General features: G+C 38.8%; 1 protein-coding gene across 1 annotated transcript in view; it reads right to left on the bottom strand.

Moving 5' to 3' along the window:
• Positions 1 to 23,929, bottom strand: part of UNC5C (unc-5 netrin receptor C) — a 340,887-nt gene that overhangs the window by 32,536 nt on the left and 284,422 nt on the right. The window contains exons 8-10 of the mRNA XM_021680394.1: positions 7,656 to 7,847; positions 6,601 to 6,945; positions 3,669 to 3,756 (exon numbers count right to left, since the gene is read on the bottom strand). Coding sequence (XP_021536069.1) covers positions 3,669 to 3,756; positions 6,601 to 6,945; positions 7,656 to 7,847 — 625 coding nt within the window. The remainder of the gene's footprint in view (positions 1 to 3,668; positions 3,757 to 6,600; positions 6,946 to 7,655; positions 7,848 to 23,929) is intronic.

Raw genomic sequence — 23,929 nt, 5'->3', positions numbered from 1 at the left:
CTCACACCTTCTTAACTGGGATTTCATTCTTTGAAAAAATCCTAAAGGCCACCAATGTCCGGCACACACTGCCCACATCTAAATCAGAATTTGTCCTGCTTCCTGGAACCAGTTGCGCTCACAATTTTCCCAGTGCCCAAAGCTCGGTTCCTACATATTCATATTGTGTTTTGACACTCTTCTGCAACACTTCTAACTGGTGGTGAAATTTTTTTTTTTTTCTGAAATATATTTCACTTTCCATCCTCCAGACTCAGGCCTGGCTTCTTCCCCTCCCCCCTCCCACCTAGTTTATCGCCACAGCTCACCCAGGCAGCCAGCCTCCAAGGAGTCTTCCTGTTCCCTCCACCAACTCGTCCAGCCTACCTTCTTCACCAGTTCAATCTTTAAAATGCACTGCTATTCTCGTATCACTTGGCTGCTCACAGACCTTTCATGGCGCCCCACAGTTTACCAAAAAAGTTCTATTTACCTTTATATTTGGGATGTCTAAGTTGATTTCCTGGCCTTTTGAGAAAACTGCTAAGCAAGGACAGAATACAGAGGAAGGGAAAATTAACATTGGTATTTTGAATTCAGATTATTTTTCAAAAAGAAATTACAAAGAGCAAAATTTCAGTCTGAGTCAGACTCATTCCTTTTTTTTTTTTAAAACTGCTACTGAAAACAAGGCAAAAAGGTCCACGTTAGTGCCATGAATCATGGAAATTGTATCCACAGGGGAAACAGAGGCTTGGCGGCCCCTCCCGAGATCTGTAAAGCAGGAGAGGTAGAAATCATGAGCATGGCCCTGCAGCTTTGCCCCCTTGTCAGAGAAAGCTTGTCCCATCTCTGCAGCTCATTTAGGCTGCTCATTTGCCATTCGGGACTCTCTCTTAGAGCACATTCAGTAATGATAAGGCCCCCTTGTCACATCCACTGTGCCACATGTAATTAAGTTCACGCCTCCCTTTAGACAGTTCACATCAGCAGATCACCAGCTGGATACCAGCCAGCTGGAAAAACACCCAGTTTTGGACGCAATAAAGGGAGGAAATCTGAAAATGGAGGAAAATGATCAAAACTGTCCTACAAGTGACTTGAAGTAACATTCAATATCTTCTGATGTCCTCCCAATGTCTTCTCTTAGAAGTTCTGTCTCAGATCATGTGAGGAGAGAAAGGGTGCTCAGTGAGCAGTAGAAAGAAACTGTGTTCAAGAATACACTAGAGTAAGAAGCAGAGGCTCAGTGTGCCGTGGTGCTGTCTACAAAGGAGGGACGGATGGCCTGTGAGACAGCAGAAGAGGTTCGCGGTGAGATCACCTGGCTGTGAATTCTGCCTTTCCTCAGCTGTTAGCTGTGAAAACTCGGCTATGTGACTTGTTTTCCCCAGAGCACTAGTTTTTTGATCTTTAAATTGGAACTCATCATAACTCACAGAGTTGCAGTGAGGAATAAATGAAATTAAAAGTAGGGTGAATAAATGGAACTATGCCTTCTGTTACGAAGATATCCTAAAACACATTTTTGTCATTGTGTTTTTACAAGAAAAATGCATCTAGTTCACAACAGAAAATAAGTGAAGGGAGGAATTTCTCATTATTTGCCACAGGTATCTTCTTGTGTGTGTGCCTTGATTTATGGTCTCTTGTGCGTATTTTCTTTTGAGATCTTGGGGGTTTTTCTAGCTTCATTTTTATAAACAGAACTTCTCTGATGTGCACCGAGTTCAATAGAGTAACTCCCTCTGCACCTAACTTCAGGTGGCGGGGATGGTGAGAAGTGACTTATAGTTTCCTTTTCTTTAGAGTCCAAGGCAGAGGAACCTCAAAGCAGAAGTGTCTAGCTTTATCAGTGTTTTGTTTTCTCTTTCTTTCATCTAAATTGCACAAGTATTCTGGCCAGGGTGCTGGCTAGGCCATGGAAAGGAAAACCATACAAGGCGCACGAATGCACACACCCTTCAGCCTCAGCGTGCCCCTGCGGCAGCCCTTTAAGGCTTGATGGTGGTGGTCAGACAGACAAGAAGAGACACAAATACCTCATTGCTTCTCAGCATAAAGCACAAGCCAATCCTCATTTCTGTTTCAACAAAATGTCTGTGTTGGCAAAGGCCTTGAGGGGTGGATGTACTTGGTGCCAACCTTGACTTTTGACAGGAGGAAGAAGACAGAAAGTATATACAGGGATCTGAGAGTTTGCTGCTCTTCATTTCTCCTGCCGCAAAAGAAGGGCACGCTGAGGGCCTGTGAATGTTACTTTGCATTGAGAATGAAAAAAATGAATATTTGATGTGAGTAAATACGAGCCTTTTAGTAATTTTCTGTTGCTCAAATTTAAGGCATGAATAATACTCAAGGAATTTGTCATTTTCTTAGAACGGCTAGTGTTTGTCTAGGTGAAAGTACACCACCTGAGGAAAAAAATGTTCTGGCTCCTACAGATTACAAATACCAATATCTCGGGGCGCCTGGGTGGCTCAGTTGGTTAAGCAACTGCCTTCGGCTCAGGTCATGATCCTGGAGTCCCGGGATCGAGTCCCACATCAGGCTCCCTGCGCAGCAGGGAGTCTGCTTCTCCCTCTGACCCTCCTCCCTCTCATGCTCTCTCTCATTCTCTCTGTCTCAAATAAATAAATAAAATCTTTAAAAAAACAAAAAAACAAATACCAATATCTCCTCCTGAGAGCATGATAAAAGAGCTTCTTGGCTTTTGAAGAACAAGACTAAAAATGGATGTTTTTCTGAGGATGAGAGAGGGAAGACAGAAGGTATAATGCATTATAATGATAACCTAGTTCGACATTTGTCACTCAGGCTTTGTATGTGGAGCTCAGGGCTGAAGAGCCAGTGCCTCTCCCCTTGGGAAAAACAATGATAATTACATGTAAGGATCTTCATTTCAACGACGCCTTTCATTTTAAGATCTCAGTGTACTTCAGAAGCATTAATCAGTCAGGCATTTAAAGCACTATTTAATACACGCGTTTTATGTGGGAACTAACCAAGAGAGACCATTTGTGAGATTTGTTAGAGGCCAGACTGAAAATTGAATTTAGGACTTCTAAACTCCTCTTGTTATTTTTACTTAAAATTACCTCATCTTTATGATTACGACACATTCACAACAAAGCCTCATGATCCAATCTGGCTTTAATCAACCCTAGATCAACATTTAGAAAGGCTCGATATGGAATTTGTAAGTGCCGAACTTAAGAAGGAGGTTGATAACACTTAAGCTAGGGGGACTCACAAAAAGAAGAAGCGCAGGTGAGAATAAAGTGCCAGGCTGACATGGAGGTGGCAGGTCAGAGGTTAAGGGGTTGTCTAATCTCTGTGACCTTTGACCCTATAATGGGAAAGGGCTGGATTCCTGAGCCAGGCCACATGAAGCTGATGTCTCTGTGTCTACCCACGTATCTCCCTAGACAATCTATGGATCACATTTCTGGCCATTTTTCTTCCAGCTATAATGGCCACATGTCCACTTGAGAACTCAAGATTTGCAAAAGTGTCTGAAGCTTCAAAGATAAAGAGAAGCTGACCTTTCAGAGGTCTAGGGAAAAAAAGGGTATGCTGGAAGCAGGGCACTCAAGACAAAAATATGTTGGGTGTATTCTTTCTATTGCACAATTCTCCTCCAGGTCAGACATTGATAAAGTCAAACGCACCAGAAAAAGCATATTTACCTCATATTTTCTTTCCTGTGTACAGTCACATACATTTCGTAGACTCTCCCTTGGGGAATGGCCCCAGCGGGAATCAGCAAGCTTACTCCTGAATAGCAAAAGAGAAAAGCAGTCACATAAGACCTATGAATCAAAAGGAAACTTCACAGAATGCCTTTGAAGGAAGTGAAAGGGAATGAGGAGATTTTGTGGCCATGTAGCCACAAGCCTGCTTTTTCTCTAAAGACATGTAAATATTCATAGCTGCCCTGCCTTCCTTCCTTATTGGCCTTATTTGTTAACACAGCTCCCTCTGAACTGTTATGGAATTACTCAAAGGAATGATGTCATTTTTTTAAACTCTTGTTTTATTTAAGGAATAGACAGATGGTTCCCCTGTTGTTTTCCTTGTAAAATGAGGGGAAAACCAACAACCGCTCTTAAAATTTCAAACAGCTGTAAATGATGCATCGTTTCTAATTTAAGAAAAAAAAATCCCCACAAAATTCAAAGTGAGAGAAATGCTAACCTCCATGATATCAAAAAACATTTATTTCTGAAATATCTGGTTAGCATCAGTGTTTTTCCGTAACAGAAAAATAATTGGTGAACAACTTCTTTCATCATGCATAACTCTAGAAAATGAACAAGACAACTGCTAGTTTTTAGTCATGGCAGGCCAAGCAGGTTTTTATGTAGTTGCTAACTGATACCATTTTGTAGGCCTAGGGGATCAAGCTTTGTTCTAAATTAACTGGGCCTACAGCGGTGCTTCTCGATTTGAGCTTGTATCAGAATCACCTGGAGGGCTTGCTAAAACACACATCACTGGGTCCCACGTTCAGCGTTTCTGACTCAGGGAGCCCAGAGAATGCGTACTTCCCGTCGGCTGCCAGGTGACACCAATGATGGTGGTCCGTGGACACACTGTAAGAAGCTGCTTGCGCCACAGCGGCATCATCACGAAGAATAATTCAGGTGGGCAGCAACCTGAAGATTCTTGCCTCCACGATTTTATTCCAATGAATAAAATCTTCTTGTCAGCTCAATAAAAATTTAGGGAGCACCATGGTGAGTATCATGTCTGGCAAAACCATGAATGCCAAGAAGTGAAAGACAGTGTTCCTGTCTTCGAGTAACTTATAATTTAATTAGCGAGGACATGGAATATGCCAAATGAGCAGAGGGCAATAAGGAAACTTGCCCGACCGTGTTGGGAAGTCCCAAGGATAAAGACTGGAGAGTGAAGGAGGAACAGTTATTCAAAGGCCTTTGTGTGACTGGTTGAAAATGAGTCTTGGCCTTCTGGAGAAGAAAAGTTAACATCAGAGCTGTGGTGCTGTGGGAAGCAGAATGTTATCCTCGGGCATAGAATAGTTTGCTGAGGCACAAAGTGGACGCAGGAAGACCACTCATGAGCCTACCAACCCTTGGCATTTTTATTTTTTTCTAATGGAAACAATTACATGTACCTTTATGTTATAGGAATGAAATAAAACTATGAATGTAAAGTAATAAGTGTAAGGCCTGACACAGATTAGGTAACTTATTGTAAAATAACGTTTGTAAATCACCACTGCCTAGTACATAGAAAGTATTTACTACATGCTACCTCCCTCCTTTCCACTTAAGAAGCTTTTATAATAATTCATATATGAAAAAATGACAGGTGTAGAAATGGGAAGGAAAGGTAAAATCCAGTGAATATCATGAAAAAAAAAACTGCCTTGAGAGTAATATCATGTTTAAGCAATAAAAGAACAATAGAGTATATTTTGATCTATTTATTTGATAGACTTTAAAAAATATATTTTTAGGTTCATGATTTTAAAGAGCATACAATAGCATGAGAATTAAAGAGAAAAAGGTGAAAAAAGTATATATAATGTATGATCTCAGCTATGTAAAATGTATAGATAAAAGGAAAAATGATATTCCATTAAGGATTTGAATTTATTAAAATGCACTTTTAAAGGGATGGTGTGACAAATTGGCAAGGCACTGAAATGGGGGACTGAATAAGAGAAAGAATCAAAGACAAGTTCATATTCAGATCTGCAGATCCACTTGTTCTGTATAGTACTTGGCTGTATGGCTATTTACACATTATATTATTTTCTTATGCTACATGAGGAGTTTAGGTCAATCAAATTGTTTCTTATTGCTGTATTTGCAAAATACTCAGTCTTGTCCAAAAGAGCGAAGATAGATTCACAGAGGAATCCATTAACCCTCTTAGGACCAATAGACGTAAACCCCTTCCTGATTAATGAATATCAAACTTTAATCAAACATTATCAGTCACTCACTTAAATTCACCTCGTAAGACCTTTATGAGACTTATCTTCTAGAAGCAGGTAACTAAATGATAAGCTGAAAATTCAATTATACTACAAATACACACTACACATAATAAGGCTGTGATTCCAGACAGATCTATCAGAAGTGGGAGTGAGTACCTTACAAATACCTTGAGGTTGAAGACTGTGTAATAAAGAGTTAATAAATGAAGATCTGATGTCTACCATGATGTCCTCTGATCTGAAAATTAGTATTCTGAAGTATTGCTTCCTATAGTAAATTGGAAGCTACCCAACTAATATGTTTTCTAATTAATTTGTCCTTTTAAAGTGTGATGACAACAGTGAGCACTTCTGGCTTGCCGTTGCCTTCTGAAGCTCTATTACAAAGAAGGTCAATGACAGTTCTAAATACCTTGGCAGAAGGTTGTGAGTATAGTATTTTTAGAGGAAGCATTTTCAGAGTCGGTTGGAGAAAGATGAATGGTTTTGCTGATTTTGTCTGAAGCAATGTTGATTTACATCGAAAGTGGATTTGGGTTAGATTAGTCTACAACTAACTTTTTAGGCCTCATGAAAACAAACAAGTGAAAAAGATTTGGGTACAAAAATATGTTTTCAAGATCTATGTAATTTAAACGTCTAGGAATTACCTGAATTGGGAACAATAAGGTGACCCCCCAGAGAGTTGAAGGTGCCAAACGCCGTACAGGATGGGTCAGTCTGCCTTGCTAGACTCTGATTCTTCACATTGAGGGCCTCGTTCTCCAACAAGGATTGGGTCATCTGAGGAGACAGCTTTGATGCAAACTCAGAGAGGTCATCTTGGGGGGTGACTGCACCTGAGGTGTTGTAGACTTTGATTTTCAGGTTGGGCAGTGGATCCAGAATTGGAGAGTTAGTCATTGGGATTTTGTCTGAGACATCATGCAAAGCATAGACGGGTCCTCTGTACATGGCTGCAGCCGATGTGAGGTCTGGGGGTACCACCAGGAGATCTGAGTCAGAAAGAGAAAGGAAGTCCATTTGCATTCTCCATTCAGCCTACTTCTATTTAGTCAGGCTCCCCCCTGACACTTTCTGAGCCAAAAACAAATGAACTCAGTCAATATTAGAGATGTATAGACTCTAAGGTTCTGTTGAAAACAGGGCAATGAGATTACTGTGATCCATTTTATTATTGGCTACAAACAAAGAGACAAGTTAATTCTAAATTTTGCTTTCAAGTCTACTCATTGCCCCTACGGTATTTATCTATTTCAACAGACTGGATTTCAAGACAGTGATCCCCACTCAGTGACTTAGGTAATAGTTTGCCTTGTCTATACTGGATTTGAGGTCATCCATCTGTACACCACTCTATTCGTATCAACGCAAGTGGTCTTGTCAAGAGGCCAAAAAAAAAAAAAAGAAAAAGGAGATGTAAGAAATCAGTCAATCAATCTGTGTGGTCTTTTAAAGTGAAAGTTTTTAAAAGTATGACAGAGAAAACTGTTAAGAAAAAAAAACGATTTGTGCACCTTGCCTCCTCTGGTTGGGTATATGAATGAAGTCAACAGGATAATGAATAAAACAGACCCAAATCCATGTCTTCATGGAGCTTATGTTCGAGCCGAACAACATGACCTGAACGTCACTGATTCTGACACCACACGGGGAGGCTGCTGACATGCCTAAACCGCAGGTGTGAAGTGCAATGTTAACTGACCTTGTCTCGCTGCCTTGATGTTCACAGGCTGGAAGCCTCCATTGAGTGCCGAGGAGTCAATGATATCAGACTCAAAGTCGCGATGGTTCTTGCGATACACAAATAGGGCCACCACTACAGAAATGGCCAGGCAAACTATCACGGCTATCACAATGCCGACATACAGAGCAACATCATCTGAGTCAGGAGCAGCTGGGGAGGACAAGGAAACATCAGACCAACTGCTTAGAGAAATTTCCCACAGTACACATCCATATTGCTGTAATTTTTTCAGACAGTTATTGCCTTTTTTTATAGGTTAATTTCAAATCTATTTCAAAAGCTGTATAAAACGACTGTGGCCTTTCAGTGGAAAATTATCTCTGATTTCTTTTTCTTTCTCACTCTGCATCTATTCACCCACTAATCTATCTTAAATTGGGCAGCATAACAGACCATTTATTAGAAGGCATAAAAAGAAACTGGAACTGAAACCATCCCAACCCACAGGGAAAAAAACAAAGTTCATTACCAGTTTCAGGTGAAAAAGTTTGGAAGGCTGCTTTGAATTCACTGATATTTCCCCAAAAACATAAACATAAATACTGTTAGAAATATCTGGCATGTCCTGAATCTGTGTATTTATTGAACTAGAATATTTTTCTAAGTATCATTCCAAGTCATAAAATCACTTTCCGTAACAGTCTTCTCACTTTCCCCTAAATCAAGGAAGGGGTGGCTGGGAATGGTGTACGTAACTAAGCAAAACAAATATTAGAAGCAAACATGTTGGGTTTAAAAGGTGTACTTTCAGAAGACCCAGATCTGGGAAGCAGAGGTCAATGCCGATAACTCCAGGCTTTTGATATGGATTCGGTATTACCTCTGAGAACCGTGAGCTTCTCATGGTCACTGGTCAGAGATTTACATTTGAGCTACTCGTTACTGAATCAAATATGTCTAGATGGTGCACTGAGTACCATAAAGGCCTGGTTCAGTGATCAAAAAGGTCAGACTACCCCAGAAGGCAATTAAGCATTTGACCAACACAGTGTGCAGTCAGTTGGGGGTCTGTTTCTGGGTAAAGCCAGAGGAAAATGCCTGTAAATGTTGCATATTGCCTTGGTGGTATAGAACATGCTTCGATCCAACCCCAAAAGGTGATAGAAGCTGATAAATGAAAAAAAACGAACAAGATGGAACCTTTCCAAGAACTCCACAGGCACCTTTAAGTCTGTTTTTAGTTTTGTGTGACCCACAAACATTTTCAGCAAAGTTAACCAAAGCTTTTCCAATCACTGTAAAAGAGGAGATTAGACTGGTATTTCAGGGGGTCAAGAACAGCCTTTTTCTGCTCTATTTTATATACACATGCATTTTGGGGGCAGGGAATTTTCAGATATCTAAGTCCCAGGGCCTCCTAAGAGTTGAGGAGCCGTGATTCTGTCCTAAGACACACAGCCACATAGTGGGCAAATGACTCGTCATGCAGATTGCCAATGGCTCACCCAAACTTTGGGGTCTTTGACATGTTTCTTTGACACATGGACAGTATAAAGGAATTCCCTGTTGGCTACTGCTCCATCTCTTTTGGCATTTTGTGTTTAAATGCACTGTATGTGAGAGGTTTTGGGTTTTTTTTGGGGGGGGGGTTGTTTGTTTGTTTGTTTACTATTATCTTTCCCAAAGTTTCCAGAATATCCGCTTTCCCATCCATCATGTCGATATCAACAGATCTTTTCAGAATCCCAATGACAGCTCAAACCCTCCCGATTGCGTGAGCACTGCTTTCTGAGCCCGGACCGCACTGTGCAGCTGGGCAGTATTCGAGCCCCTGCTGCAGCCTTCTCAACTCCAGCCAGAATATTCTATCTAAATCCTTATGGTTTTACTTTACCAGGCTGTAATTACTTCCCCAACCTGAATGTTTCCTAACTCAACAGATCTGCCTTTTCTCACCCCTTTACTATTTAGCGTCGGAACCGGGCCTGTTATTAGATCAGCATATTTCATGATATGGTTTGTCAGCTATTAGGATTGAATGGCAGACTGATAGATTGGAAAGCTGGCGGTGGCTTAAAATGACCCTCCTTTCCTCTCTTCGGCAGTGAAAATCTAATTTGTTTTTCATGTTAGAATATATTAGGCGCCTATTTCCTGTGTGCACATCTGTGATCCAAAGAAAGGTAAACTTGAACTGGGGGCAATCACGTTAAATGATTATTCAGGAACATAAAAACCAAACATCAAACTTACAAGAAAATCCATATTCATTCTGGGTTCTCTGTTCAGTTGAAATAGGATAAAGGAAACCTTGAAAGGAACAAAAAATGAAACAAAAATGGGAACAAAATCAAATTAATGAGGGAAACAAAATAAGAAGCATGAAAAATGGTTTAATTAAAAGAAAAGGAAAAGAAACCTGTGGTCCTTTAAGATTCTGGTTCAGTACAGAATTATGATTTCGCATCTCCTGTCTGCTCTGGAGCCTCACCAAGAATTAATAAGTAGGCAGATTGAATTTCAGAGCAAAACTGGTCTCGAGTCACTAACTTTGGAGTGCTTAAAGTCTTTCTTTTATTGAGCATAAACTCTAATGGATCTAATTTATTTCAGACATCAAGGGTCATTAGCATAAGGAAAATCTTTTTTCCTTATCCCTGCCATATGCTTTAATTCCCAGGACATATTCAGCAAGGCTCTAAGCAGTTTTTTTCTTTTTTATTTAATCATAACAGCTTGCTCTTGGTCTAAAAGAACTAAAGGAGACCTGTCATCATTGGTCAAAGGTTAAATACCCATTTACTGAGCTGAACGGAGACCACCCTTCTTCCCTCCATCTCAAAATCACTTTTTGGAATTTTGGTTGTTTCTTGTCCCTCCATTTAAAAGGAATCCAATAGGTTCTGCCTAGGGACTGAGCAGTTTGTCAATGCAATGGAAACTGGATGCTTTTTATTTGAAATCATTCAAAAATCAATAGGGCCTAGAGGTTATAAGGTTATTTTAGGGCTTCAGAGGAATAGTATAAATTGAGAGAAATAAAAACCTCATCTTAACAATAAATGCAGAGATAACACTAGCGGTTTTATTTTTCTTTCTTTTTAATATATGGCAAGGTAGGAAAGATGATGATGATGATGATGATGATGATAAAAATAATGTCAAGAAGAAGACTGGGAGAAAACATTTAAAAATGTGGAATACAAATTTTTGAAATGAAAAATCTATAAAAAATTTAAAAGTGTAACTTATAACTGGCATCCCGAGTTTCCTAATATTTAATATTCTGCAACATACAAATGGATCAAATGATACAGTACCACTGGATTAATCAAATCAAGATGAGTAAGAATCATATGAATTAAACTTTCCTGGTCATACTCAAGGACAAAAAAAAATGTAGAGAATCTGCAAGAATCACAATTAATTGGTTCAAAATTAAAGGTCTGTCATGCTCTAATACTAAAGGTAACTCTAAATCGTGCCTCAGGTAGATCCTCTGTAGTTTGCAGAACACTCAGTTCTTACAAGCTATTTACCTATTTTGGGGAACTAATTCTGCGGAAACATGCAGTGCTACCTTAATGAAAGAGAGGTTTGCTGTAGCACAGACAAGTTTGCTCTGAATTAATTTTTAATGCTTTATTTTAGAGCAATGATTGCAGCCTCCTACTCAGTTTTATAAATATTATATTCCTTATTCCAGTTGTCTGAGTCCATGTATTAGGTTTGATTTTCATTTTTAAACACTTCTGTCTGGTAATAACCTTTTTCCATTTGTATTCTGTGAACTCAATAAAAGGACATCTGGGACATATACAGGCACTGGAAGAAAGGTGATTTATTTTCAAACCCGAAGACTTCAGACCATACGAGTTCACTGCCAGCAGAAGAGATAAGGTGACTGGTGTCGCCACTCTGGTAGGGAGGGTGTTAAGTAGAGGGATGTCAAAAGATTCATTTGTTGCAGGTTAGAAGGCCTGGAAGCTAGTGTAAAATAGGACATCTGGGGTTGGTCTGATGTTCACCTTGAAGATTTTGTTAAGAATCAGCGTGGCCTGCTGGAGTGAGCAGGAGAATTGTATCTTACAGAGGGAGAAGGCTACCTCCAGAGAGATACAACATGGTCGGAAACTTCTCCCTGTGAAGCAGTTCTGGGCATGCCTTGGCTTTTGTCTCCATTTCCCAACAGAATCCCTGTTCTTGACAGGCAGAGCGAGGAATAATAAAAAGGAACGTTATAATTTCGATTTTAATCTCAACTTCTCCATATTCATGTAGATCTACACAACTCAATAAATATTTTGGTGACTTAGGTATTCATCTGAGACTTCTATTTCATTCTAGGCACAGACCTGGAATTCATTCACTCATTCATTCGTCTAACAAATACTTTTGAGCCCATGCCCACGTGTATACACTGGGTTCTATTCTAGGCATGGGGGTGCTCGCTTCAGCAACACATATACTAATATTCTAGGCATGGAGTACCATGACAGACAAGATGGGAAAAGTCCCCGCTTATGCTTTAGTTTAACAGAAAGTAAACAAGTAAAAATAATAAATAAAAACAATTCAAATGCTGAAAAAATTTCTTTTGAAAAATAGAACAAAAGAATGTAACATGACTGGAGATAAAGGGATGAACAACTTAGGAAATCAGGGAGCAATTTTCTTTTGAAATGGGATTTGAGGGGCGCCTGGGTGGCTCAGTCGGTTAAGTGTCCAAGTCTTGATTTCGGCTCAGGTCATGATTTCAGGGTTGTGAGATGGAGCCCTGGGTGTGGAGCTCAAAGCTCAGCAGGGACTCTGCCCCTCCCCCTGCTCTCTCTCTTTCTCTCTCTCAAATAAATAAATCTTTAGAAAAAAATGGGATTTGAGCTGAAACTTGAACAATGAGAAAGAATCAGCCAAGCTGAGATCAGGAGGGAACAATGGTCCAGAGAGGGACAGTAAATGCGGGAGTCCTGACATAAAAATGGAGTGGTGGGAGGGACGTGAGTGAGAGGAAGAGGGAGGAGGCAGGCTCAGAGGGGTGAGGAGCAGCCACACGCAGGCCTGGTGGGCCATGATGCAGCATTTTGATTTTATCCTAAAGGAGACAAAAATCCTGTGATCGAATGTAATTTTGAAAAGAGTGCTTTGGTTTTTCTCTAGATAATGGGGAGCCAAGGGAGCAAAGTGACAGGGTTTTATGGGTGGTTTCTGTGACACATGGCTTGGGAGATGTCTATCAATAGGTCTTTCAATATAGTTGATGAAGTGTTTGCATTTGAGGCCGTTCTAAAATAAAATAGAAATTTAAAAATATGAAAGCCTCGCTGTTAGTTATTCCTCATGGCCGATGAGGCCCAATCTAGCCAAACTCTTATTTTCCTACATGGGGAAATTTAAAACAGACCAGAGTATTAAGTATACTCACTAATGGCTCAACTCCCCAATTTACTCAGTTATGGAAACACTGATAAAGAGTTTTGGAAGGCAACTCTATAAAACTTTTTCCATCCTTTTCAAAACACTTCTACAACTACAGAGCTAAAACATCACTTAGGAGGTTGGGAATCAGAAAAGAAGGGGATTACTGTTCCATCCCCTAAACGAGGGGAACAGAGAATCACTTTTTAGAGTTTGTTTTTACGCTTCTCCATCTGATCCATCTCTCACGGAACAACAGGGGACATTTTCCTCAGCTAATGAGGTGACCCTGCTGGGAGCAGTCCTAGCAATAATGAAAAATAACATCTCTGGCCGAACCCAGTGCAAAATAATTGTTTTTCGTGTCCCAGTCAACAGCCCGGCTCATAAGTTAGGGATTTCAGTTAGCTTTCCTACTACTTGAAAGAAAGCCATCAAAAAAGGCACCAGGGCTCTTGGCCAAGGCGGTGAAACTGAGCTTTTCATTTTTCAGTTTGAATCCTAGCTCTGCTGCTTCCTTAACTGTGAGAGCCTGGTCAAACCGCTTTGCTTTTCTACGTCTCAGTGTTCTAATCCGTGTAAGGGAACACGAGTCTTCACTCCCACAGAACTGAGGAAAGGATAAATGAGATCTGTGAAGGGCTGGTCCATGGAAGCAATCGATAAATGACAACTCTATCAAAAGCATTATGATGCACATTGTAAGTATACGAAGACTCTAGGTTCTTAAGGGATTTTATTTGTAGAGTCAACTCGGCCCATTATTTAAAGAGTGACCTTAGAAAATTCGTTTGAATGTCAGGTTCCTTAGTTATGACAGAGACAAAGAGCCCAGTTTTTCAGAGAAACCATGAGCAATGCACTCTTTTAAATACTGTATAATCTTTCATGCTCTCCTTTGAAAGAGGTTTACGGCCTTTGTGGCTTCTGGCAGCCATAGAGTGGCATGCTTCAGAAGCAAATTTCCAGGGCCAGAGTGCAATTTGATGCTAAAACAGTTTCTCAACCAGAGATGGTGCCGCTTCTAAAGGGGCTGTTTGGAATTGGGGCAGGGGAGGTGTTTTTTTTGGTTGTCCTAATGATTAGGGAGTTGTTTGTGGTACTTAGTGGGTGAGGGCCAAAGATACGGAATGTCCTGCAATTAGAACGATCTAATGGAAGGACCATTGGGAAGAAAACGCACCTCCATTGGTGACGACTTCCAAATCCATGGCTCTTGGACTGCTAGAAGGAGCAAAGGCATGGGGCTCCGGGAAAGATGTAAGACTTGTCCCCCTGGTTGTGAGGCCCTCAATAAGTGCATCTAGGGGAGGCCAGCCCCAGAGTGGGGCTTCTGCTATGGGAAATGCTCATGCCCCATGACCTCCTTTAGGAATTGTTAAAAATAAATGCAAAGTAATTTTAAAGAATGTTTATTTTTCAATGGAGAGATTGTCCTGATCTGGGAGAAAAGGGACTGGAAGAAGTCTGATTGTGCAGAGCCACTTTAAGTGAAGACCGAAATAGTCTGGAAACTGAAGCAAGAGGAGGATGTAATTAAAGAGTTAGTGAAATGCTCCTTATGCTAGAAAACAGCTCACAATTGCTCAAAACAGCATTTGAAGAGGTTATCTAGTTCAATCGTTTTCAGGTGAGGAAACTGAGTCCCAAAGGTGAGAAATGATATTTTAAAGTAACCGAAAGTGTTGCGATTAAAATTTGGTTTCCACCCTCCCATCAATTAAGATGGCATTGTCCGACTCTGGGTGGCCGCATTCAGAACTGTGTGGATTGTCCATGTGGATTGTTAGTCTAACAACGTTCCAGCTGACGGTGGTAAAGTGGGGAAAGGAGTGCCTTTTTCTAATTTCACAGGGTCATCCTTGAGACTGGAGGTGGGGTTGCCCATATTTTTCAGCTGACGTTCCACTATTATAAAAGAGGAGAGCCCATGCCCACGTATCTTAAAAAGGAAAGCAAACTTTCCTTGGTTTTATACTGTAGTAAGTAACATCGAGTTATCCTCAAGTACATGGCTCATAATTGTGCAATAATTGCCTGAACACAGTCTATTTGGTGGGTTTATATTTGGGAACTCTCAGAAACTAAGTCAGGAGCTATACATAAATCTTCATTTCTCCAATACACAGCAACAGTTTTGATTTTTCTAGTCTTTTAAAAATTTTTCTTTTCATGTGAAACAGATAATAGACAATAGCCAAAATTATCATGAACGTATGATTAGCTTTTTAAGAAAGAGAATACAGACTGCTTTTATGCCATAAATACTATTTTAGTAGAAAAAATTATCAAGCAAATATGCTGATGTGAGAAATGCGTGAACCTCTACATATCACTGGATGGGTTTAAATTCCTCAAAATCAAGTCTATGCCCTTCCTAACTCACAAACTCCCAGGAGTTAAAACAGATCATTGATTAGAATTTTCTATTCTAACCCCTTTCTGTCTGTCTGCAGACTAAGGAGCCAGAGCATAGAGCTGTGAAGGGACTTGCCTAACATCACAAAGCTGGTGAACCAGCAACGCAAGGGTCAGATCCCAGTTCTCTGGCTACAGCCTCAACGGTATATGTAAGTACGGTGTGGGCAGTAATTAGTACATTTAAATGAGGAGCGACAAGGCTATAATAGAAAAGGACTTGATATGTTCATGGCTTAATTTGCAATTTGGTTATTGAATGAGGTAAAGCTAATTATTTCAACTATAAAACACCTCTTCATTGGAAACGTTATCATTGATATTCATGAGAAAGCTAAAAGAAGAGATTTTCCTGCTTGAACGAAACAGCTTCCAAACAGCATCTTTTGTTTCAAGTGTGGGGCAAGCAAAGAGGGACGCTGAACTTGGGAGTTTCTACTCTGAAGTAACTGGAGAGCCATGCTGGAATGATGTATCATAAATGTATGATAATCGCATTGTATTTGGCACAAAATGTTACAAAAAATAAATATTTAAAAGAGAAACATCATTCCTTTCAAGAAAGATGCCAACAGGAAAAAAGGAATAAACACCAATAATTGCAGGGACACTACACATTGGAAGAAAATCATATTGTAGAGCAATAAAAGCTGACAACCATTTGCTTCCAGCCTCCAAGAGCCCACAGGAAAAAAGGCTTACTATACCACGAGCCAGATTTGGGTTCTTAGTTGGCTCTCATATTAACTTGTGGGCTGTTTCAATTCTATGCCTCAGTTTCTTTCTTTGCAAAATAGGGTTCTTAGTGGAGGATTAGCAAAAGTTCTACTTATAAGGTTATTTTTTGTGTATTTTGAGTTTAATTATATTGAAACAAGTCATTTTGCTTTAGGCTGGCCAGCAGATCATAGCAGATTGGAGTCAGAAGCAACTTACGCCAGGACTTAAAGTCAGTATGTTAGATGGAAAGTGAACAAAATTAAAAATTAGTTCTGAAATTCCTTTAAGTGAAAACATACATGATAGAGTAATTTTTTTAATTTAATGAATCAATAATTTTTATGCCCTTCAAAGTTTGAGAACCCCTAAGGCAGATTTAAGGAACACCTATAAGGAAAGTCTAGATGTACTTATCCAAGAATTAAAACTCTTTCTTCACATTTGCTATGGAATCTCTAGTCAAAAGGGAGGTGGGTGGAGTTTTATAAGGTGTTCCTGCTTGCCCTCAAGGTTTACTCAATATATTTCAATACAGAGCTGCTTCTATTACCTTAATACATGTAAATAGATTTTATGATACTGTGAGGATTAAATAGAGGATTAATTTGTATCTTATATGTGGGCTAGTATGTAAGTTATAAATATAACTCAATTATAGTTTATAAGAGCATTAGGTCTGTTCTATAAAAGTGCATGTTTTTAAATAATCAAGTTTCTGGTTAGTTTTAGCATATTTATGCTTCTGAAGTTTACCAAACCACTTCATAAGATTTGTCCTTATTTTTATGATCCTAGCATTAGAAAAATCTCTATTCCCCATGCATTTTCCCCTCTCCTTGACCCGGCTACTCGATCTTTCTTTTTGCTGGTGACTTGACATACAGCCAAAATATGTGATTTTTCTCACATTTCTTCCGATGCAAATGCTCTTATTAAAAATCTCAAGGGCCATTCAAAATAAACGTGTCCAGATTTTGTTTTCTTCCTTTTAGGTTGGTTCTTATCTAGCAAGCCCATCAGGACCGCACTAATGATGTCAAAGGTCAGGTCTGTCAAAGACACTCATGGTCATTTATTATAATTTACCACTCTTCTGAGGGCTTATTTATTGACAGGGGCTTAAGGAACTCCAAATAAATGAATACATAAATCCTAGGACATGACAACAAAAATTGAAAAGAACATTTGCTTATCACTGATGTCAGTTATCTAAATTGCCATGGTCATCCCCCATCCCCCAGCATCACAGGACAGTGGGCCACGCCTCACAAAATTCATCCACAGCCCATTCCTATGGTAACAGCCGCGCCCTTCTGAACATGAACAGCGGGGAATTAACATCCCAGGATGTAAAGGTTTTCTCTCATGACTCACAGTGGATGAAGAAGGAACGTCTGAAATTTCACCCAACAGTTGAGTCAGATCAAACCTGCAGATCAGCTGCCTAAGTGTTTCTAATGCAGTAGACTCTCTCCTCATCAATGCTCCTGAAGAATAATACACTATCAAATTCAACAGCAATGATACTGTAATTCATGGTGATGAAGATGCCTGACAGAAAAAGTAAAAGGAGGAAGCGTGCTGAAGCCGAGGCTGGTCTGTAGGATACCATCACCCTAGCAGCTGGGGTTTTAGGCAAAAGGAATACTTAAGCAAAAGCGCTGGCCCGGCAGGGACGTGACCTTGGAGGAGTCTCGGCTTTGCTGTGGTTGTGGAAGTTGGGACCCTTCTTGATTCCCTTGGAGTTTCCTTTCCATCCTAGAAGCTGAAGACTTTGCCCTTGTCCTCTCGCACTGATTTGCTTGGGGCCCCCATAGGTGTTCGGCAGGTTTCTGTGGGCTAAACTTTCTAACCACATCCCTGCTTTCAAAAACAGGAAAATGTTTTAGCAGAAGGGAAAGACGCTAAAGCAAACCGCACTTACTACACCGGAGGCGGCAGAGCACCGTGTTGGGCAGCCAGAATATTTAGAGAATATTTATTTGCCAGCTGGGACACCACGCATAGCAAGGATGATACAAACACAGCTATGACATCAGCTTCTTCCAAACTGTAGATAAAAGCACTCACTGTCTGACACTCACAATTACTCTTTCCTATCAAACTGCTGTGCTGACAAGAATCTCACTGGAAACTGACTAGCACCTTCTCAAATGCCTACCAGGCGGTTATAAACACATCATTCTCAAGTCAAGAAAAGACTATTTGTAAAGGTAAATTATTTTCCCACATTAAACAAACGTAGTATTCCAGGGGTCCTGGTATGCAGTGTGTCCACACCACAATTTACACAGAGTTCTGCCACTTCCTCTGTACGTGAGAATTAATGGAAGCGCTGTGTGACATGTAAATTTTTTAATGAGTAGAAAGTGCTAAATTTGCAGACTGCATAACATTTTAATTTCCCAAAGTCAGGAAGTTCACTGATGCAGACACAATTCCAGGCAGTTCTTACTTGTAAATTGTTATTTTTAATTTGTCTACTGTGGCATAAACCCTCTTCAGCAAGAAGGAATTCTAAATTCAGATCTGAACTGTGACACACCCCTATGTGGGACTCTAATCTTTGAATGGTATTAAAAAGTAAAGTCCAGAGGAATGGCTGCAGTCATGTAATAATCCGAGTATATTCATAAATACATATGAAACACCAGTTCTGGACCAAGCTATGTATATAGTTTTGGATTGCTGTTTTCTAAAGGAAGAGGGAAGCATGGATTAAACCATTATATGCCAACCATGACAAAGTAGATCTTACCAGAAATTCATTATAGAGATTGTAAAAGTTAAGAGTTATTAGGTCTTGGTAGTATCATAGTATTTCAACATAAAATGTAAACATGGTTATTGGCTTAGCATTTTGGGGGATTTTCAAGTGCTTTTTTCTTCTTCTGTATCTCTTTTTCTCTGTGTCCAGTTTCTCTCCATCTCTCTCCTCCCTGCCGCCTTTTCTCTCCCTCTCTCTGTGCTTGGAACCATTTTATGGAAATCCAATTTCAAAATTGTATTGTAGAACCAGGGGCTGCTTTTATATACTTTTAGAAATGATATAAAGAAACCTAAATGGGCAGACAGCATAACGGACTTTCCAATACTGCCTTCTGAATAAGATACACTATTCTGTAGTATTATTAAGTAAAAACAGGGAAATCCATTAAGTTTCTCATATCAGGCATGTGTGTTTAGTTATTTTCAATAGTAAAAAATGTCCCAAGTTATCTACCCTTTCTTTTTGGATGCAATCCATACCATTTAACATACCTAAGGTGTCCAGTTTTTTTATTCTTTAATTTTTATTTATTTTTTAAAATTAACAATGTGCTTATAAACCAAAAAGGTCCAACTTCATTCTGGGACAATAATTGACTCTGATGTCTTCTTTAATAATGCATTACCGTGAAATAACACAACTTTTTGAAGTTCTTAATTTGAATGTAGGGTCTCCAGTGTGGGAACTACTTTTTCAGGCCAATGAGCATATATCCAGTGTAACATATACATGATATATTTCATACTTCAGTATCAACTAATGTGTATGGATGGCCTAAAAAATTTAGTGGAGCTTCTGAAATTGCTTAAAGACCATGCCCTTGTTTCACAAATGAAATTACACAGCATCTCGTAATGAATCCAATTCATCAGTTTAAGAATAAGTGTGCTTGCAAGGACAGAGTGATATGTGTATAATAGGCAACTGGGAAATAATGCAAAACTATAACTCAGTTCCAAATCCCCATGTCTTTGAAATCCTTTTATATATACCCTTGATTTACTGGTTGTAAGTAACTCTTGCCACCCCAGGGTTTCTATACAACTAGGGGTTATGCAAATCTTTTATGCAAATACTTTTTTGGTAATCAAATTTTAATCAAATCTAATTTGAATTAATGGGACCAATTTTCTAGGACAAGTCATTGATATCGCTATTTCTCAAATCCCAAGATTCCTGCTTCCAAGATCATACAGTTGTTCTAGCCAATCTTCAACATCTCTTTTTTAGAAAGTCATTTACAATATGAACATAATGAAAAGCCAAGTATAAAGAACACAGTGAATAAAAAGCATATTGAGAAAGAAAGAAATTACTTGCAATCTCACTGGTCAAAAATAAATGCATATGTTTCATTCATCTTTTTCCTAAGCTTACTTTTACATAGTTATGACTAAATGCATTTGTAAGTCCATATTCTGCTTTTCCATGTTAAACCATCAAAAACATTTTAGTGGCTGTATGATATTCCACCTTATGTAAGTGCCATATTATTATTTAACCACTGCTCTAATACTGGATTTTCAGGTTTCGCATTTTTTTTACAGTAAATTATAAAGAATGTAAAGCATATTTAGCATATATCTTCTTAGGTATTTAGATTAATTTCTTAAAATTTATTCATTAAAGTAGGATTACTGGACCAAAGGATATAAACAATTTTGAAGCCCTTAACTAATATTGTCAAATTGCTTCCCCAAATAATTGGAAAAAGTTGCATTCCCATTAGCAAAATACAAGAGACTTCACTTTGCACATTTGCTAAAATTTAGCATTATTATACCTTTAAAATATCCAATCATCTTGTAAGAAACCCTCGAAGATTTTGATGAAAAATTTCATTTGACATTGGGGAACCACATATTTTCTAAAGTGTTTGAAACACAAAACTGCAAGTGTGGTAAAAAATTTAGAAAATTTTTGATTACTTACTATGTAGAAAATTAAATATTCTAAAAACTATAGAGTCTAAGAAAAACAAACACCTAAATTAAAACTATGAGCAATACCAATCTCTGGTATGTGTTGTTTAGGCATAATGGGAGATGAAGCTGAATTAATAATGGCCTAATTAGACAGTCAAAGCTATTTTAAAATAAAGTTTGCACTATACTGTTAAGTTCCACTTTCTAGGTTTCAATCTTTCTCTATAATTATGGATTTAAGTACGTCTCTCCTAAACAGTATCAAATGGGATTTTTTTACTACAACTTTCAATTTTGAACCTCTTTTAACAGGTAAATTTAATTCATTTACATTGTTACCCCTGACATATGATGATCCTTTGTCTATACCATCTTTCTTTTTTTTTTAATTTTTATTTATTTGACAGAGAGAGAGACAGTGAGAGAGGGAACACAAGCAGGGGGAGAGGGAGAGGGAGAGGCAGGCCTCCCGCAGAGCAGGGAGCCCGACGCGGGGCTCGATCCCAGGACCCCAGGATCATGACCTGAGCCGAAGGCAGACGCTTAATGACTGAGCCACGCAGGCGCCCCTGTCTATACCATCTTAACTATTGTTTTCATTTACTATGGTTTTTTTGTTGTTGTTGTTCCTTTCCTGCCCTTAAAAATCTTATTTTGAATTTATACACCCACCTTTTATGTGTGTAGTTAGGCTTACTATTTTAATTGGTAAACTTGAATCAATGGAATTGAATGAAAATAGTGTTATTTTTTTTACTGAACACTATACGGAAATTAGAAAAATTTAACTCAGATCACACTTTCCCATATTCCGTGTTAAGGTTGTCAATAATTTACTTCCATCTTTATTTTCTGTCTCTTCATTGGTCTCTCTCTTTTTTTTAAAGAATCAATTTTTATTTTATATTTTTAGTAGTTTACTCAGTGAGAGTTTGTGAATTGTAAGCCCTCTCCATTTCAATTGTCTGAAAATCTTTTAAATTTTGCTCTCTTGAGCAAATTTGGATATTCTCCTTCTCTTCTACATGTGTTTTAACCTCCCTTTTATATAATCACTTACTTTATCTTTCTTCCCTTAGTCTAAGAAGTTTCATGGGATCAACATTCCAGTTGACTAATTTTCCCTTCAGCTGTATCCAAAGTTGTCTCTGATTTGATTTTTAACCTCCCACTGAGTTTTAACTTTCAATTGTTTACCTTTCTAGGCATTCATTTGATTTTTCCCCAAATCTGTCTATCCTTTTTAGAATATTCTATTCTTGCATTTGTGCTTATATATCTTTTAAAAATACAGTTTGTCTTTTTACTTTTAGTAAATAGTCTCACTCAGATTGCTCTGAGTCCATGTTATGAGAGTGCTAAGTAACTCACTCACTGTGTTGTGCACTCTCTCTTGCAGCAGACTGTTCCCTTGGGTGATGTGAAACCGTATTGTAATCTCATTTCCAGGAGTGGGCTATTTTTGTCAGAGACCAATGCACTTGGGTTGTGGAAAGAACTCAAGAGAATGGCTTGTTATTTGCTTCTGCTGGTACCCTAGAAGTTTCAGCAACTATGTTAATTACATATCTTTTGTTTTTTTATTCCCTTAGTACTGTATTTTAGACTCCATAGCAGATCTGGGTGTAGGACTGTGGTTTTATTATAGGTTTTATTTAAGTGAAGATTTCATTTTTATTTTCTCTGTCATGAATTTTCCTGTGGCTTCCCTGGGCTGGTGGGTAAAAATTTTCTATTCAAAGGGCTTTATTCAAAGGGCTCTAGATTTCAACTCTCGGCCTCAGGCTTGTGCAAATTCTGGGTCTCGGCCTCTATGCCAAAACAAAACCTCTAACTCCCAATCCCTAGGATTTACATCCATGGCCAATGCCCCTCTGGATTATTCTGGTATCCACTCATGCAGTTACCTCTCTAGTTTTGAGTTCCTATTTTATTTTGATGATTTGAGGATTTCTCTATCTTTCAAACTTGACTCATTCTTTCTCAGACACACATATACACACACTCCATACATGTGCATATGTATATTTTTTAAGTTTTAATATTTTACCCAATATTTCTGCATATTTTGAGTCAAAGTTATTTGTATTGAGGGAGGTGGTTAAGGAAGGAATGTGCCTGAATATGACTGTTTTGAACACATTACTGAATAAGAATTGACAGTAATATGCTCTACATATTTCACATTGTATTGCTCTTAAGTATCAATTTGGCTTTTAAAATATACTACACTACATTGTCTAGGTTTCTGAATGCTACTTACCCCTATTATAAACTCTGAATTTCTCCTACCTAGCAGCATGTCTACATTTATATCAGAGTCATTTGTATACAATTTCAACTAGGAATACAATTTCAGAGGTATAGCATACTTGGTTCAATGGTAACTAGCTTTATTTTGAGATAAACGTTGCAATGTTGATGAAAGACTATTAATGCCTCAAAGACACTAATTCTCCTAAAGTAAATAAACATTAAATGATAATTCTTAATTGTCAATTGCAACTTTCTGGCTGTCTTTTTTACCTCCAATCTATTTCTTTTTTTTTTTTTTTAAGATTTTATTTCTTTGACAGAGAGAGACACAGAGAGAGAGGGAACACAAGCAGGGGGAGTGGGAGAGGGAGAAGCAGGCTCCCTGCTGAGCAGGGAGACCGACCCGGGGCTCGATCCCAGGACCCTGGGATCATGACCTGAGTGGAAGGTAGACGCTTAATGACTGAGCCACCCAGGCGCCCCGTCCTCCAATCTATTTCTTAATATACACCTCATCCTTCTTGCAAACTGAGTACTTTCACTACTAGAAAGCCTTTGTTTTCCAAAATAAGGACCAAGAGCAGTATTATTTCTTTGCAAGACTTTGGTGCAATGCTATGCCAGAAATACCCAGCTTACTGGTAAGTAGAAAGTATAACTTTTCACTGTAAAATATTATCATTGCACAGTGCAGCACTATCTCTGTGGTTTTTATCACTGAGGAAATCAATAGCACAGACAATTTTCTGTTGCTCTAGAGTAGATATAGGAGGGCAGATGAAAGAGTT

This window comes from Neomonachus schauinslandi, chromosome 2, assembly GCF_002201575.2.
Source record: "Neomonachus schauinslandi chromosome 2, ASM220157v2, whole genome shotgun sequence".
Classification (NCBI taxonomy): domain Eukaryota; kingdom Metazoa; phylum Chordata; class Mammalia; order Carnivora; family Phocidae; genus Neomonachus; species Neomonachus schauinslandi.
The sequence above is the reverse complement of the archived record's forward strand: the minus strand, read 5'-3'. Positions and strand labels throughout refer to the sequence as shown.